Genomic DNA, 18,708 nt, shown 5'->3' with positions numbered 1-18,708 from the left:
TCTTTTTCTTTCTGTGCATTTCTTGTTCTGAATCCTGTTCAGCTCCATCATTCGTCAGTTGAGATGAAGGAGTCTTCCTTTAAAATTATAAAAAGTATTCTTAAGCTTGCAGATCAAAATCAGACAAGGCACAATCAGCGCAAGGGTGCTGAAGACCCAGGCAACGAAAGCTCAATGTGTGCAGCTCGGCATTCAAAAACTGCTGTGTGGTTAGTTATTTTAAACCAAAAGATGGCGTCGTCAGTTCATGAATCAAAGGCGAACGCCAGAGTTACAAAAAGTAAAAATCCAATTAGGAAAAATAGAAACAATCCTAGGTAAGTCCAAACGTGTGCCAGTGTAAAACAGGTCTATTCTCCTAGCATGGATGAAAGGAACTGAGGGGTGAAGCAGCACATACACACTAGGTTTCCCTGGGTTTCTGAGATTCGGCTGCTGCAGAAAAATGCTCCAGTCTCCATACTGTGGTGCAGTTGAGTTTAGGGGATACAGCATATCAGTAAAACAGTCCAGAGGGTTAGATTTTGGGAAGTGACACTACTTACTATGGACCAGGCAAATCAAAGAGTTCGCCCTTCTGTAACTGCTACTTCTCAAATGACAAAGGAAATATCAAGCTTTGGGATTTCACTTACAAAAACCCAATTACATTTTTTCCAGAAAAGTACTTGTATGTTCATTCAGTTTTTTACTATCCCTACGCACAACTAATCTGTCATATCATCGAGCCTGAAACGTTTGAATTGTATAGGTTAAGCCTTTCTGGGTCTACAGATGGACAAATGTGTAATATTAATATCTGGTTAAAACAAAACAAATGTAAGGTTCCTCCATTTGCAACCGATAAAAATAATTAATACTTCATATGTTTGCAAGGAATGATGGCCGAAACACTCAAAATGCAGTAACTAATTTGTGTACTTTATAAACCACCAAGAATAAAGAATGCATTTTAGTGTTGTAAACAAAATAATGAGACCTACAGTATTTAGCTGCTTTTGAAGTTTCAAAATAATCTGATGACAGGCAAACTACTGATCTAAGAATCCAAAAATCCATAGAAATGTGGTCATATCGGCAGTGGCTAGGCGCATCGACCAAGATGGCTCCCTAAGAGCCTCCAACGTGGAGAAGGCGAAGTAAGCATAACTTCCCTGCTTCTTGCAGCCTGATGCAGCAGAAACAGGCGCGAGCTTCTAAAACATAGGTGCAGCTGCTCTGCGCTTCTCAGACAGCAAGAGGTGCCTGTACGCCCGAGATAGAGCCAAATGAATGTCGTGCGGTTTGCACACAAAATATCACCTCTCTGCAAAGGAAGAGTGGGAGCGCAGTTACTATGGTGCTATGCGGCTCCGTCCCCTCCCGATTTCCGATCTGCCCCCAGCAAAACAAAAAGGGGTGATGGCTGAAAGGTTTTGGATTCATCTGAACCTCTGGCATTGCTCCGGGCAACCCTCCAGACCACCCTTCTACGCCTACCAAGCCATTACAGAAGGGGAAAGACAAAATGCAAATCAGGCTTGCTCCCACCCCAAAAGGGGCAATCCAGCCCAAACTGCTTGAACACATCCCTTCTGCACGATTTCACAAGCATCCTCAAACATGTTTTGGCCTCATCAGTGAGGAGTAGCTTGGGTCTCTAGGCCCAGAAGGCACGGGACCTACGTCTGGGCATACCCGTCCCACTCGGGGCGACTATAGCCAAATAAAAGATGATGGCTAGAAGGTTTTGAATTAATCTGAACCTCTGGCATTGCTCTGGGCAACCCTCCAGACCATCGTTCTTAGGCTGCGAAGCCATTACAAGCAGAGCAACGCCAGTGGTTCAGATTAATTCAAAACCTTCCACCCACCACTTTTTTGGTTTTAGTTTGTCCCTATGTGAGAGAGGGTATGCCCAGACGTGGGTCCCTTGCTCGCTGCCCATAGGGAGCCAAGCAACACCTCACTGAGGAGGCCCAACAAGCCGAAACATGTCTAGGGTTGCTTACGTTTCTGTACAGAGGGGACCTGGCCTGGCAGTTTGGGCAGGGCTGCTCACATTGGTGGTAGTACACGACTGATTTGCATATGGCTGAACCCCTTTTGCAATGGCACAGACAGGCTAAAAAGCAGTGGTGCAGAAGGTTGCCAAGAGCAATTCCAGTGGTTCAGATTAATTCACAAGCTTCCACCCATCACTTTTTTGGTTTTAGTCTGACCCTGGATCCCGGCCTGATGGCGTGCGTCAGCGGTTGGTGCTGGAGGCACAAGTTCCCAGCATCCTGCAGCCATCTGCAAGCATAATCGGGCCTCTGGGGGAGGCTGTGTGCTCCCGGTGGCTCTTGTCGCACGTGCGGAGACGGCGTGCATAAAGCTACATACCCGCTGGTGAGCGTGGAGGCTCCCCCTGCTGCAGTGACCGAGCCGAGATCTTAGAGGTGAGGTGGACTCTTTGTAGGCGATGCGGCACCCTCTGCAATGTGTGGTTGCCTCCCCCATGCTGCGCCCTTTAATATAATGTGACCTGACCCACGGGGAGGCACATCAAGTTCCCTTGGCCTGCTTTCAATCCTGTGGGCAACCCGCTGCTTGCAGTGGCTGAAGCTGCTCCTACAGCATCTACATAGTGGAGTTGTCTCAAGCACAGTACCCCTTGCAGGAAGCAGCACTCGGTTATACATGGAACTTGGTTCAGTGCCGCAGCTGCTGGAAGGATATGTGCAGCTTGGTGAGTCCCCCCTCTGAACCCCCATTTCATCAGGGGGCGACTCACCGAGCTGCACGTATCGTTCCAGCAGCTGCGCCACTGAACCAAATTCCATGTATAAGCAAGCGCTGCTTCCTACCTGTGGACATTTCTGTACCTACTGCACACCACAGCAGCACCACCTCGTGGAACAGTGCCTGGATTAGCACCACCTGGCCTTTTAATTCACAGGATTCCGTAAGCGTTTGTGGTGGACAAACCTTGGGCTGAGCTACTGCGCAGAACAGCAACTGGTGACTGGTGACTCATTGGTCTGGTTTCGGTGAGGAATCTGGGATTGGGGCTTAAGTATTGAGGGGGTGTTGGGAGTAAGGTTTGAGCATTGCTATGTTGCCTTCCAAGTCGGATCCCCAATTGGGATTTTCCAATGTTTGATGTTTGCTCACATTTGAGCACGGTTTATGGGTGGGTTGGAGGGGGTGGGGGTAGAGCGGTGGTTGCTTATAAAGGTTTGCTGTGTGACTGGCATTGGAGCGACAGTTCTCAGGGGGCTACATTTCAAGTTGTGATGATGGGGGTGTGGAGCCGTGGTCATAAGGGAAGTCCTGGGTTATGTAATAACTGATGCAGTGGTGGAAGACCTGTTTTGATGGGTACATGGAATGCTCAGGGGTTGAATTCCCCGATGAAAAGTAAATCTGTCTTGGGCAAGTTAAAGGATATATGTCTTCCACTATGGTTTTCTTGAGACTCACTTGCTCGCCCAGGATGAGAGACTAATGAAGACGAGAGCATTCCCAAGGCATTGATTTGCCTCCGAGGTGAGAAAAAGTGGCGGGGGTGGCTATATTGATTGGCAAGCAGATACCGAAGGTCAGTGTACTTTGGGATCCCCAGGGCCGATATATTTGTGTTAAGGGCCTGCTATGGGAGCACATGGTTACACTTGTCTCGCTGTATGCCCCCAATGTTGGCCAGGGTGTGCTCTTGGAGATTGTTCTCCTGCAGGTGCTTCATTTTTGCAGAAGGGCAGTTACTGTTGTGGGGGGGGGGGGCGACTAACCTGGTGCCTAACCCCGTGGTGGACAAGACCCTACCCCCAACCAAATTGGACTTCAAGCATGCTATTGCCTTTGGGTCGCTCATACAGCAATTCAGGCTGGTCGACACCTGAGGGCTATTCCATGGTCAGGAGAAAGACTTCCTTCCATTCTCATGTTCACAGGGTTTCTCCAGGCTTGGATTTCCTGATCATGCGTAGTGCGTCGTACCGCTGTGTCCGTGGGGTGGAAATAGGCACTTGTACATTGTCCGACCCTGCCCCAGTGTCCCTGACCTTGTCCATTGTGCTAAGGCCATAGAGTCCCAGATGCCCCTGGAAGTTGTACGAACTGTTCCTTCCGGACCAGGTTATAGCACAGGAAATGGGGTAGGTGATATCCAGCTACTTCCGGGAGAACAGCAACTCTGGTCCTCCACTGTGGATTGTTTGGGACGCTATGAAGGCAGTTGATCGTGGTGAGCCGATTTACTAATCGGCAGCATACACTAAAGAGCGACAACTGGTTAGGCTAAACCTGGAGGGGGAGGTGAGGCAGGCAGAGCAGGAGCATAAGAGGGTGTGGTCGCATAGGGCACTACACACACCGAGAATGGCGCGCAAGAAACTTGAAGAGCATCTTGCTGATAATGATGACCCAAGCAATGTTGAAGACCAAGCAATACTATCACGCGAATGGGGACCATGCTAACCGTCTCCTGGTAGCTAGGTTACGCAAGCTTCAACATCAAAATATAGTGGTGGCTCTGCAGGATAGTCGGGCGTCTTGCACGGGGGGGGTGTGGGGGAGTCTTCTATAGGGGGACTAGTTGAGACAATTTTGATGCGATATTCCGGGGGGTTACCCGCCAGGCTGAAATTCAGGATCATTACTTGAGGGGTGCCAACCCACCAAAGACATCTGCTGAGGAGCGCGAGTCCTTGGAGTGCCCAATTCTGCCCAGGTAAAATGAGTGGGCTATTTAAACCTTGAAGAATAGGGTTCTGTTTTATAAAAAGTTGTGCTCTTTTGGTTCCCACTCTGGTGGCTCTCTAACTCATTCTTGGTTTCCAGTAGGGTCGGCTCCTTCTATGGGTATTTCCGCGACGGTCTTGATTCCCAACCCAGGGAAGGATTCAGTGTTTTGTGATTCGCATCGCCCCCATGATATGATATGGCATTTATAACGTGACTATACACAAGTGTTTCAAGGCACGACAAGGCAAAGGAGGGGGAACAGAGGGAAGACGGAGACAGCGATCTTACTAGGCCAGGTGACATTGAGCTTGTGCAAGTGCAGGGGATGGCGGAAGGGGAGAAGTGCAGGAGGGGGAAATGGGGAGAGGGGGCAGTGTTAGGATAAACAGTAATAAATAATCACTACTAATATTGTCTCGAAGCTCTTCCCCAAGATCCTGGCCCGATGGCTGGTGGACATTCTCCCCAGGATCATAGACAGTGACCAGACAGGCTTTATTGTGGATCATAGCAATCATGACGACGTGAGGAGAGTTCTGGCTCTTTTGGAGGTGGGGTAAAGGTCAGGGGCGGGGATGGAGATACTTGCGCTGGACGCTCAAAGCCTTTGACAGGGTGGACTAGGGGCATCTGAGGGGATTTGGAGCACTTTGGGCTTTGTCCGGGGTTTGTCAAGTGGGTTATGGCCATCTATCGGGATCAGTTTATTTCCCTTTGTGGTAATGGGGGGCTGTCAACTAGCTTGCCAATAACTAGGGGTATGAGGCAGGGCTGCCCGCTCCCCACTGATCTTTGCCTTGTGCATGGAGCCGCTTGCCTGCCACATTAGGAAGAACGCAGCCATCGAGAGGATTCTGGTCAGGGAGGCAGCAGGGGAGTAAATTATACGTTTTCTCTCTATGCTGAGGCTCTGTTCAATCTGCTCAACTCTGGTTCGTCATTTACTGCAGTGTTACGGGAATTGGCTGAGTTTGGCCGGGTTTCTGCGTTTAAGATGAACAATGATAAATTGCATGGGTTAGAGGTTTCCCTGGGAGCTCAGAACAGGAAACCGATTAGTCTGTTAGCCCCGATAGAATGGTCTTGGAGGCCTATCCCCTACTTGAGTGTGAATATCCCCAGTAGAATTTCAGAGCAATTTTGTTGAAATTTCCAGCCGTTGTTTCAGGAATTGACAGAAGACTTAATTAGGTGGGGTAGGATTGCTGCGGTTAAAATGAAGCTCATTCCTCGGTTACTTTACCTCTGCACATCGTTGCAAGTGAGGGTTCCTGACTCAGAACTGCACACACTTCATGGAAGGATTCTCAAATGTATATTGGGCAGCAAGCGGGCTAGGATCTCTAGATAGGGGTTACTGGGCCCCTGGGGGTGGGTAGCCTAGGTGTCCTGGATGTATTCCGCTATAATCTGGATGCGCAGGTTTCCCCATGTGATTACTTGGGCTGACACTAATTTACAATCGAAATGGAAGGCGATTGAGCAAGCCCGCTCAGCAGTGAGTGCGAGTCGACTCCCTTACGTGGAAAAGAGGTACATGGTACACTATGTTGGATTTCCCCTTTTGGCCACAACTAAATGCACACTTTACCACATGGAGCGGGCACTCCGTAGATGGGGTTCGACATTGGGAGGAGGGAGGGCTGCTTGCAACTCTCTGGAACAGCCCAGGCTTCCAACCAAGGTGGGAACAGGGACGGTTTGGGGCATAGGTAACTGGGGGTTTGGAGACTCTGCCACAGCTACACAAGGATGGCCGTCCAATGACCTTCATAAAGTGTAATTGCTCTCCATGAAACGGAGCACTTTATGCCCAGCTGCACCACTGGGTTTCTCATCCAGACATGAAGCGGGAGGCCACTGAATGCTCTTGAACTGGCGGCTCAGGAGGAGTTCTCTGGGTCGGGTCTCACATCTCTATAAACTGCTGGACACAGTGAACCCTGTTGTGCACCTACCATATATGGGAAAATGGGAGGACGACCTGGGTGAACAAGTTTAGCAGGGTGCCTGGGTGAGAATATGGGAGCGGATGCTTAAATCCTCTAGTAGTGTTACTGACAACGAATGTGCCTACAAATTCGGCAACAGATGGTATCTCACGTCGTATAGATTGGATCATAGCTCAGCTGATTATTCTGTGAACTGCTGGAGTCGCTGTGCTGCTGTGGGCTCCTTATTTCATATGGTTTGGACATGTGGGAAGGTGGGTCTCTTCTGGAAAGAGGTGCTTTCTAAAATAAAGGACATCAGACCAGGCTCTTTTGTGCCAGGCGACAACAGCCTTTCATAAGGCTGTGGTGTAGGCAAAGTTTAGGTTCTACTCAGATAGGGTGCAAACAACTCTGAATCAACCTAGGGAATCAATCGAGGTTGTGCGCTATTTAACTTCTCCTGTTGCAGCTCAAGCAGTGGTTGCTCCCTCTCAGGAGCTTTGTGACTCGCTTTCGAGTTTCTTGCTGGAGAAGATTGGGACTATTCGCAAATCTATTGCACTTTCAGACTTGGGGTCTGTAAGGCCCCCTAAACCCCACCCCCTGTGTCCCCTTTTCGCTGAGGCTGTGGTCTTTCTTCACAGTTTTTCAGTAGAAGACATTATAAAGGCCACATCTATGCTTAAATCTGCCTCTGCCCTGGACTCTGTCCCGCTGGCAGTATGTAAGGAGATTATGCCTAATATCGCCTGCTTGGTGGCTAAGGCCAATAATCATTCTGGTCAGTCAGGAACCATTCCTTTACATCCGAATCACATGTTGGTGAACCCTCTTTTCAAAAAATCCTCTTGATCCAAACTGCCCAGCTAATTTTCGTTCTATTTCATTACTGCCTTTCTTTATGAATCTTCTTGAGACTTTGATTTCACCCCTTCTTAGCTCTTTTCTGGAATCCTCAGCTTTCTTTGATCCTTTCCAGTCTGGCTTCCGTCCCGGTCGGGGCACCGAGCATGCTGGTCTCAGTGGTGGATGACCTTGCGCGTCTTTCAAATCAGGGTGGAGCGGGTGCTTTTGTGCTTTTAGATCTATCGGTGGCTTTTGATACCGTTGACCACTCCATCCTTTTGGCCAGTCTGGCCGGGCAGGGATAGGTGTTATCTTGGTTCTCAGCGTTTCCTGGTGATCATTCACAGACACTTTCCTCGCCACCTTTCCATCTGTATCCGTCCCACTTACTAACTTGTGGGGTCCCCCCTGTTCGGCCCTGTCCCCTATGCGGTTTAATATGTACATCCAGTCTCTTGTTGAGCTCATCCACTCCCAAGGCCTCCAATGGTATTCCTACGCTGATGATACCCAGATTATTCTGCATTTCTATCTTCTCCATCCTGATCCTGCATCTCAGCTACAGCGTTTCCTGGAGGACGTGGGGGGTGCTGCATGGGCCGCAATTGGCTCAAAGTAAATGGGGACAAGACTGAGATCCTGGTGGTACGTGTCGCTTCTACTTTCTCTTTGATCTTCTGCTTTCTGTCCTATCTCTCTCAGCCCCAGTGCTAGCCCGGTCCTCGGTATAAAGGACTTTGCAGTAAAAATCTCATCACTCTCCTTGGAAGCCAAGGTGGCCTCCGTTTGCCGGTCGGGGCACTCTAAACTGAGGGTAAGGTACTGGGTGTTCTTCCTACCCAGTTTCACGCACCAGTGGTTGCTGCACTTGTCCGGAGTACACTTGATTATTGCAATTCCTTTCATCTAGCACAACCACTACTTGATTCACCGCCTTCAAGTACTAAAAAATGCTGGAGCCACGTTACTAGTTCGTACTTCTCATCGTACACCTTTCTCCAGCTTTGCGGCAACTTCATTGGCTGCTGGTGTTTCAGAGGTTACAATTCAAATCGTCATGCATTGTCCACCAGGCCTTCTATGGCCAGTGAGCTCAGTACCTGCAGTGCAAGTTTTGTCCGCATGGCCCCAATGGGGCTACTACGTTCTCTTAAGTTGTGTACTATTGCTGACCCTCGAGTACGGCTCTCTCAGGTTGGAGGGTGTGCATTCTCAGTTGCTGCTGTGAAAGTTGGAATTTACTCCCACACTTCGTCATGGGGTAACAGCGGATTATCTGTTCTTCCGGTTACTAAAGACATTTCTTTTCATTTAAGCATGACAGAGGGCCTTTTAGTCTTGATTGAATTCTGCGTAGTGCCAAGATGCCCTCAGGCGAACGTGCGCTTTAGACCTTTAAAAATCAAATCACAGGGTTGTGTCTCCATGTGGTTCCTCGGCTTGCGTTACTGGGTGACACAGGTGATGGGCTATTACCCCCGACAGGCCCAATGGCTGTGCCGACTGGGCACCTTCTCTTGGCAGCGAAATTGACAATTGCCTGAAATTGGAACTCTATGGATGGTCCTGTGTTTCAGATGTAGTGGCTAAAGGTATGGGGCATCCTGGTTACAGATAAAATGACTGCATTGTGTGAAAGGCAGTACCGCAAATTTGTTACTTTATGGTGGCCGTTCATCGATTTTGCAGAAAACTACACTACGTTGGTGGTTAAGCCCCTGCTTGTGCAACGTTTCTCATTGCTATAAAACTGGGTGGTTGGGGCAGTGCAAGGGTTGACCACAGTCTGGGCATTGGGGCGTCGAGTTGTTGGGCTTTTCCTGCTACGCAATACATATGGCACTATTGTGAAATTACATCGTGTCTTTTTGAAATGTGATTATTGGTACGACGTCCTTTCATCACGGGACTTTTTTATTTTAAAAAACGTTTATTTAACATACAGTGGCAGATGACCAGAGTGAAAGCATAATAATCACGGTTCCATGTCATTTAATCGCGGGATGTTTTTTCGCAGGGTTTTTTACTGGAATTTTTTGCTGGAAAAAAACTCATCGAATATTTTTTTGGGGGGTGGAGGGGCGTGTTAGGAAAATATATAAATTGGGTGCAGGAATATAAAAAAATTAAAGGGGATGTGGGTTTGGGGGGTAACCCCCCCCAAAATAAAAAACACGATTAGTTTTTTCGTAAAAAAAAGAATTGCGGTAAAAAATCCCGCGAAAAAAAATCCCGCGATTAAATGACATGGAACCGTGATTATTATGCCTTCACTCTGGTCATCTGCCACTGTATGTTAAATAAACGTTTTTTTAAATAAAAAAAATAAGTGTGGTTATATAATAACAGCACAACGCTGATCATTCACTTGCCTTATTTCACATTTCATCATTGTTATTTGGTCTGCCACTGAGGGCTGGGTAGCAAGGGCAGCACTGCTTAAGGTGCCTGGCGACTCCCCCATCAGCCAGAAAGCCATCTGTTGGGAGATGACTGATCTCCCTGCCCAAATTGGTCAGGAACACAATTAATCCTGTTGTGATGCAGGACTTCGGAGATGGCTACACCCAGTAGCAGTGCTGATCGTAGGCTCTTATTTCCGCTTGGCTTAAATCATCCTGCATGCACAATGTTTAATCACAAATGTTCCTGTGCTTCACAGTCTTCACGAGAACATCTGACTGGAAACTCATGCACTGTACCCCTATGTGCCACCAACATTCAAGGCAGGCGTGTCATCCAAGACTCACCAGAAGCAAAATATGTATTCACATTAGTTACCCAAACAAAAGGATCGTCTCATCCTGCTGGCCCCTCCCCCTCTAATGATCTTCAGCTGCATGCAAAAGCGGCTCAGCAAGTGGGATGGAGAGGTTAGTGTAATGGTGGTGTCCTAGCCTAGGTTATCAGCATGCTGCTGGGACAAGCGGTGAAAAGGTGCATTCATTCTGGCAAGTGGAAACTAATGGGAACCTTCACACTGTACCAGGGGGCTGCAAGCGGTGGAAGAGGTCGAAGTTAGGGCCTGCGCAACATTATCTTTACTTCTGTCTGTGCGTGTGGGTGCTGGTCAGGTATTATGTCGCTTCTCACATCCATCAAGCTCCTCTAGCCCTGGCTCCCATCCCCAGTTGACACTTTTCTAATAATGGCAGCACTTGCATATTGCTCTAATAACACTCACTGTTATAGACTGGAAAACAGCCTGGATAAGAGACACTTTATAAAGTCTGTCTATAACCACTCAAAAAAAAACTTAAGGGCCTGCTATACAGGAGAAGCAGGAGGTGTACTACTTTGTGAGGAGGCAGAAGCTTTTGCTACTTCCTCCAGTTACCATTTTTGGTATTATTTCAGTGTTCTCTTGTAGCTTTAGGCTATTTATTTTTAAGTGCGCCTTGTTGTGCCCTGCTACTGCAAAGCTACTCCACGTTTTCTGCCTACCGTTGATGTCTATGAACAATCAACCAAAAAAGTATTTAAGCTGAAAAATGCATTAAAAAATCCGCCGAGCCATCTTGGTGCGTCAAAGTGGAGTGTTTCATACAAGTTAGATATAGGGGGTTCACAAATAATTTTAGGAATCGTGCCTTTCTTGGGTAGTGTACAAATAGGTTTGCACATTTGATTTATTGAATACACTACCAAATCCCAATTTAAAGCAACTGCTAAGGGCTTTCATTAATGGGATAAACATTGCGGAACAAGGCTCCATGCCCAGGCTGACTAAACTACCCAATTAACTTATATATTTTGCAAGTTTTAGTTTGAGATAAATTAATGATTGATAAACTATTGGATGTAACTTGATGTTCCCTTCGAAGGGTCAAAAAAGGTATTCTGAAGTGTTCTTCATTAGAAAAAAGTAAATGTTTAATGTCTAGGATTGAGCAGAGGTAAGGTGATGGGAAAGGAGGGGGGGACCACTTGACTATGAGGTTAGCAGTGGGGTTTGCAAAGCCTCAAATACCACAAAATATATTACAAGGGTCCTCCATGCATGCTATCGAGTCTAAGGATTCCTGGGTGGCTTGAAAGAACAAAATTCCGCAATTTCACAGAAACTGCTGCGGTCACTCAAAAATGATAGACTTAGTCACAGCTAGAGAACTAGGAGATGAAACAATTAGTAAAAACTAAGGCTCATTAACAAAACCGATTATTTTTGAGATTGAGCATGTTCCTTTATCTCCAAGACGATGAAGATCTAAAATATGGGACATGCAGAGCACACAAGGGTGCCAAGTACGCCCCCTTCACTACTGTACGAAAAGGTGCCACAAATGGCAGCCTAAGGTTCCTTGGTCAAGGACCAATTAAATGATCTTATCCCAAGACTCTTAACTATCAACTACACAAGAGTGTCAGGCTGCTTAAAATACACCAAATAACGACATCCCTAACTTCGACCTCTCCATCATGACTATCACGTGCTGCAGGATTAACAGGGACAGGGGAGCTGAAGCAGCACAAGACGGACAGCTCTCAAGCCCTCACCGAGTTTGTCAGAGGACGTGACAATGTCGGCTGGCACACACGAATCCAGATCGGCATCCAGAATCCCCAGGGGGTCCAGCTGTGCTACATGGTGCCCTCGGATCTACAAAACCAGCCAAGGTAGGGGGTAGGTAGGGAGAAGAAAAGGTTGAGCGCAGCAAGGAAGAAGGGTAAAGAAAAATAGGGAAGGGGAGAGAAAAAAAGTAGAACATAAATAAACATTGTAAGCAAAACTTTACAAAACAACTCTCACCAAAGTTTGGAGAACCAACAGTTAGAGGTGCATCCTCAAAATTTACGCTATTAATGCCGAGAGGATCAAGCTTTGCAATGTGATGACCCCTGACCTGGAAGTAACAACAAACCAGTAATTAAAACACAAGCAAACATTTATTTTACGTTTTAGACGGATTTTGTGCACTGTATTGCAAAAACATCCAACCTCTGTGTTCTTAGCAGACTTTTACATCTACAGGAAAAAAGCTCTCAGATCATCCACATTTGTGACAAACATGCACTGTCCCTCAATCTCTTAACCCAGCGAGTCAGGTGAAGGGGATGTTGGTTACTCTTTGGTCTTGTCCCATTTCTACACTCTTAAAATAAGAGGACCAAGGACTAGTGTCTTAAGCTGGACATACAACTGAACAGATTTATCTACCCTTTACTCTATCAACTTCAATTAAAGGGGAAGAGTTACATTCATCTCAGATACACAAAAGCAAGTCACATTTTATAATCCAAAACACAGAAAAAAATTTGTACAGGACAGATAAGGAAAGTTGTTGCCCACCAAAGCACTTACTCACCCTTAACATCAGACCTGCCCAAACAAAAAAAGTGTGAAATATACAGTACAGTAAGAGGAAGTCCCATTCCTTAAAAAAATCAGATCACTGCAGAGTAAGAAACCACAGTCTTCAAATCCAAGGCATACATTGTTTTTCAAAAAAATGATTAAGAGTTTGCCAATTAAAATCTACTTGACTAGCAAACCAACGTATTAAAAAGAATTATCCAAAATTGCTTTTCAAATGTCACAGAAGTTATTCACAAGCAAGACATAAAATTAGCAACATTACAACAGTTGTGTGTTCTTATGCGATATGGCAGCAATGTGAGAGAGATGTGATAGGTTAACTGCAGAAGACGGCACAACAAACTCCACAAAATAAATATGATAAAAGCTCCGGGAAACAGTTTTCAGTGCAAGGCTCTACGAAGTTAGGTGCAGTCAAGTGTTGTACCAGGAAGGGTCCTTTTATGCTTAATGCCTGCACCAGGTGAGGTAGAGAAATTGAAACCTTTGACGCAGTAGAACAAGTTACTCTCTTACCTGGTAACGTTCTTTCGATGGGATGGTCCGACGACGTATTCCATATCTATGACAGTAATCACCACAGCTGTGCTGCTTCGGAAAATCTTTCGGCGTCTGCGTCGAAGATGTCGATACGCCGCCCTCGAGGACCTCCTCCGACGGCCGACGTCACTGGATGTTATAAGTAGAACGCACAACGCCCGTAGCCTCAGTTGTAGCTTTTTCCCCAAACGTGTGGTACCAGTCTTCTGCCAGTCTGACCACACAAAGCCTTGCGGAAAAGTAAGCTGCAATCACATAAGAAATTATGTAGCGGGAAGGCAGGGAGGGCGCGGTATGGAATACGTCGTCGGACCATCCCATCGAAAGAACGTTACCAGGTAAGAGAGTAACTTTTTCTTCGAGGGGATTGGGTCCTCCGATGTATTCCATATCTATGACAGACTCCCAAAGCAGTACCAATGCAAGGAGGTGGGAAAAGAATTTAGCAAAAGAAATTTAGAATGTCCAATCAAATTGTGGAATAGAGAACCGTCTTGCCAAAGGCCAGATCCTGCCCACGGATAGAATCGAGGGAGTAGCGACGTACAAAAGTATGGACCGAAGCCCAGGTGGCTGCGTCACAGATGTTACGAATAGGAACACTCCTCTGTAGGGCAGTAGAGGCAGCCATACCCCTGGTAGAATGGGCCCGCAAGCCGACCGGTGGGTCCTTACCCACCAAGCGGTAACACTCAGAAATAGCCAGAATAATCCAGCGAGACAAAGTCTGCTTAGTAGCAGCTTGTCCCAAACGCTTTCCAGCGTAACCAATGAAGAGTTGATCGTCCACTCTGACCCGGGACATGTGTGAAATATAAAAGCTTAAAGTTCTCCTAGGATCGAGCCTATGGAGCCTCCCCTCTTCCTTACCAGGATGTGGAGGAGGATGAAATGCCGGAAAAGCAACCTTCTGGCCTAAATGAAATTCCGACACCACCTCAGGAAGAAAACACCCTGTCCTTCTGAATTACAGTGAAGGGTGGCTTAACTGAAAGTGCCTGTAACTCACTCACTCTGCAAGCGGAAGTGACCGCAACCAAAAATACAGTTTTAAGAGTTAACAGTCTCAAAGGGCATGAATGCAAAGGGTCAAACTGAGCACCCATCAGAAACTTGAGGACAAGGTTCAAATCCCAACCGGGCACCTGGAAAGGTGACGGAGGGAACACATTAGTGAGCCCTTTTAGAAACTGAGAAATTAAAGGAATTTTAAAATAAGGACATTCTTCAGACGAGCGCTTAAATATGGACAGCGCCACCAGGTAACCTTTAACCGTACCCACTTGCAAACCCCTGTGGGCTAAAGAAAGCAAAAAAGACAGAACCACAGGAATGTCACATGCAAAAGAATCCACATTCTTAACCCTGCACCAGTCGCAGAACTTTCGGCAACGGTACAGCGACTTAGTTGCGGGCCTTCTGGCCAAAAGCAACACCTCCATCACATCTTCAGAGAGGTCCCAATCTTTATACCTCAACCTTTCAGAAACCAAGCATGAAGGTTGAGGGATCTGACCTCTGGATGAAGAACCTGACCCCCTCCTCCAGTGAGAGCAGATCATTTCGGTAGGGAAGACGACGTGGAGGGCAGATGGACAAGTCGAGAAGGTCCGTGTACCAAATCCTCCGGGCCCACACCGGAGCAATGAGGATCATCCGGGAACCAAACATTCGCAACCTCCGCAGCACTTGCGGGATGACGGGGACTGGAGGAAACGCATACAGCAGTGGGAAAGACCACTTCACCACGAACGCATCTCCTAAAGGCTCCTTTTGGAGGAAATTCTCACGAGCAGAACCTTTCACACTTCCAGTTGACACTGGAGGCAAAGAGATCCACTTGAGGGGTCCCCCAAAGGGCGAAGATCTCCAGGAGAATCCCCTGAGCTGACTCCCACTCGTGAGAGATCGCGCTCTGCCTGCTCAGGGCGTCCGCCATCTCGTTTTCGTCTCCGGCCAGATTAACTGCCGAGATCGAAACTTCCTGCTGGATTGCCCAGAACCAGAGCTGCATCGCCTCCCTGCATAGAGGAAGTGACCCTGCACCCCCTTTTTGTTGAGGTAGTGCATGGCCACTGTGTTGTCCGTCAGGATCAGGGCATTCTTTCCTCGCACAGTCGGCAGAAAAGCCTTCAGGGCAAGCCCGACGGCCCTCAGCTCCAACCGATTGATATGGAGTCTGGACTCCGATGGAGACCAACGACCGCTGACTCAACTCGTTGGCATGAGCTCCCCATCCCGGGAGGGATGCGTCCGTCATGATTGTCACCTCCGGCCATGGTAGCCAAAAAGGAGACCCCTTCATCAGATTGCCTTCGACGGCCCACCACAGAAGGTCCTGGGTGACCGAAGACGGCACCTGAACTGGGTCCAACATCCTGCCGGAGGACTGAGACCACTGGAGCTTGAGTGCCCATTGCAAAGATCTCATCCGCAACCTGGCCTCTGGCACCAGAAGAATGCAGGATGCCATGAGGCAGAGCAACCTCAAGAACTCGAACGCTGGGAAACTCTGGGCAAGCTGAAACTTGTGCACCATCTGCTGAATGTGACGAGCCCTCACTTGGGGAGGAAAACACTGCCCCAGGGACGTGTTGAGCACTGCTCCGATGTACTGGAGCCTCTGAGTTGGTGTCAAATGGGACTTCTTTAAGTTGAGGGAGAGGCCCAGCTTGTGGAGGGAGTGGCAGGTGACTGACAGATGATCTAGGACTTGCTCGGGAGAGAGCGCCCTGATCAACCAATCGTCCAGGTAGGGGTAGACGTGAATCCCCTCTTTCCTGAGATGCGCTGGTACGACTACGATGAGCTTGGTGAAGGCCCTCGGGGCGGAGGTCAATCCGAATGGCAGGACCCGAAACTGAAAGTGCGAGTCGCCAACCGCGAACCTCAGGTACTACTTGTGCTTTGGATGGATCGGCACATGAAAATAAGCATCCTTGAGGTCGAGAGACACCAACCAGTCCTGAAGTTGAAGGGCCTGGAGGACTTGAGAAAGAGTAACCATCTTGAACTTGTCCTTCCTGAGGAGTTTGTTCAAACCATGCAAGTCCATGATGGGTCTCAATCCCCCGTTTTTCTTGGAAAGTAAAAAAATAAGGGGAATACCATCCCGTGTTCCTCTCCGCTACAAGCACCAGTTCTATGGCGCCTTTCTCCAGTAGGGATTGAATTTCCTGCGCAAGGAGCAGATCCATACTCTTCAAAGAGAGATTCCCCGCTGGATTGTGGTGAGGCCTCTGCCGGAAAGGAAGACAGTAGCCGTGGGCTATGATCTTCAGAACCCACACATCTGAAGTAATGGCACGCCACTCTACAAGATGCTGCGCCAGCCTTCCCCCAACCGGCGAAACATGGGACATTGCCTCATGACTGAGCTGAAGCGGCTGCGGCGTTGCCTGAGGGCAACGAGGCAACTGCCGAGCGGCCTTGGAACCTCGAGTACCTTGTTTTCCACCTCTGGCACTCCTACGGTGGCCCCTTTGACTGGCAGCTCCTCTCACTTTACCAAAGGATGAGTAATAACGAAAAGAACCTCCCCTCCATTGCTGTCCCCTAGGACGTAAAGGCGGAGGTTGTTGAACTGCAGCGCCCAACGACTTCGCTGCAGCTTTGGAGGTCTGCAACCTCTCAAGGCTCTCGTCAGCCTTGCTGCCAAAAAGATGTTCATCGTCAAAGGGCACATTGAGGAGCCGGGCCTGCACATCAGGAGCAAACCCTGACTTCTGCAACCACGCAAACCTGCGTATTACGGTGCTCGCCGCCATGGACCGGCTGACGCAATCTGCCATGTCCAAACCCGACTGAAACGGCCTCACACATGGCATCCTTGCCATCCTGGACCATAGCAAGGAAACCATTCCGTTCGTCCCCTTCGGGAATATGTTCAGCCGCTAAGGAAACACAGTTCCACAGAGCGTATGTGCTTGGTCTCGTTTCACGCACAGAGTTGGCCGCCTGAAGCGCCATACCTCCTGAAGAAAACACTTTCTTCGCCCAACCATCAAAACGCTTGTCATCCCTATCAGGAGGGATGGTAGGATACGACGCCTGCTTTGCTGGGGCCGTAGCCGCCTGCACCACCAGTGGGGTGCTTGGTCAAGTAGCAGGGGGTCACTACTGGCTGGGCGGTATTTTCACGGCAAAGACTTGCCCACTGCCGGCAGACTCTCTGGAGCTGTCCAAGCCGCCGCCACCCTCCTCTGCAGAGCCATATGGAAATGAAGTACTGGGTCAGTTGGTGGACCTTGGTCGAGGATATCCGTAAGGTCATCCTGAAGAAAATCCCTTGGGGGAGCAGACCACCCCAAGTACTCAGTGACCCTAGACATAAGGCGCCGGTACGAGGAATCGGCAAGAGTGCCAGGCTCAGGCCTACAAAACTCCACCTCCGGAGAGGTGTCCAGAACACTGGCGTCGTGCAGGGACTGACGCAGGTCCTCAATTTGGCTATGGCCCGAGAGAATCTCATCTGGCATCGTATCAGGAACCATGCCATCAGAGCCCTCATCCACCTCTGAAATGTACTCAAGATGGCGGTAAGAGGGCACAGAATGGGGAACAAAGCCATGCTCTACCTTGGCCAGAGCCTTTCTAGGGGGTTCCACCGTGCCCCGGGGTACACCCATCGAAACAGCCTCGAAAGGTGTCAAGTGAATCGGCGTTGACGCCAAACGCGGCACCGACAGCATCAACGGTGTCGACACAGGCCTCGAGGGCGGAGCCCCGAGCGTGTCCCTCGACAGCCTGGGCGCCGACGACTTCTTCGGAGGCGGAGCCTCGAAAGAGTCCGTCGACGACCTTGGCGCCACAGGCATCGACGTCTTCCTCGAAGACACCACAGGTACACACAGTCTCGAGCGCGTCGAGGACAGGGACCTGGAACGGGCATGACGAGAACGATTCCCATTGTCCGAACGGGACCTTTCCCGCAAATCGTGCCGACCACCCGAGCCCGAAGGCATACGAGCAGTGTTTCTCGACCAATCACGACCGACCCCACTCGGAGGGGCGGACGGACCAGTGCCCTGCGATTCGAAAAATCGCTAGCATTTCCTTACCGAAGGAAGCCCATTCCTCCAGCGTTGCATGCTTGGTGGGATAAGCGACCCGCCGACGGGCGCAGTCCTCGGATGAGGACTGGGAAGGCAACCGATGACGCCGCTTCCGGGAGTGGCGGGACCTATTCCGGGACCGAGACCCACTGGACTTCCAACGACGATGCAGAGAATCGCCCCTCGAAAACGTCCGTCGAAAGCCCCGCAGACCTAGACTTCCGTGGCTTGGACACCTTACCTACTGACAGTTTCTTCTTGCGCTCCCGCAAGGCTTTGGACGTAAGCGACTGGCAGTCGACACAATCAT

The 18,708-nt window shown here is 48.9% G+C and overlaps 1 protein-coding gene across 3 annotated transcripts in view; it reads right to left on the bottom strand.

Annotated features, from left to right (window-relative positions):
* OGDH (oxoglutarate dehydrogenase) overlaps nucleotides 1-18,708 on the bottom strand; it is a 1,050,082-nt gene that overhangs the window by 786,901 nt on the left and 244,473 nt on the right. For 2 of the 3 annotated variants that reach the window (XM_069618964.1, XM_069618965.1), the window contains exon 4: nucleotides 11,985-12,087. In XM_069618964.1, coding sequence (XP_069475065.1) covers nucleotides 11,985-12,087 — 103 coding nt within the window. Of the gene's footprint in view, nucleotides 1-11,984; nucleotides 12,088-12,237; nucleotides 12,332-18,708 lie in introns of all 3 variants that reach the window. The other variant, XM_069618966.1, reaches the window with a different exon arrangement.

The sequence above is a fragment of the Ambystoma mexicanum genome, chromosome 10, assembly GCF_040938575.1.
Source record: "Ambystoma mexicanum isolate Mex_15411 chromosome 10, UKY_AmexF1_1, whole genome shotgun sequence".
NCBI lineage: Eukaryota > Metazoa > Chordata > Amphibia > Caudata > Ambystomatidae > Ambystoma > Ambystoma mexicanum.
The sequence above is the reverse complement of the archived record's forward strand: the minus strand, read 5'-3'. Positions and strand labels throughout refer to the sequence as shown.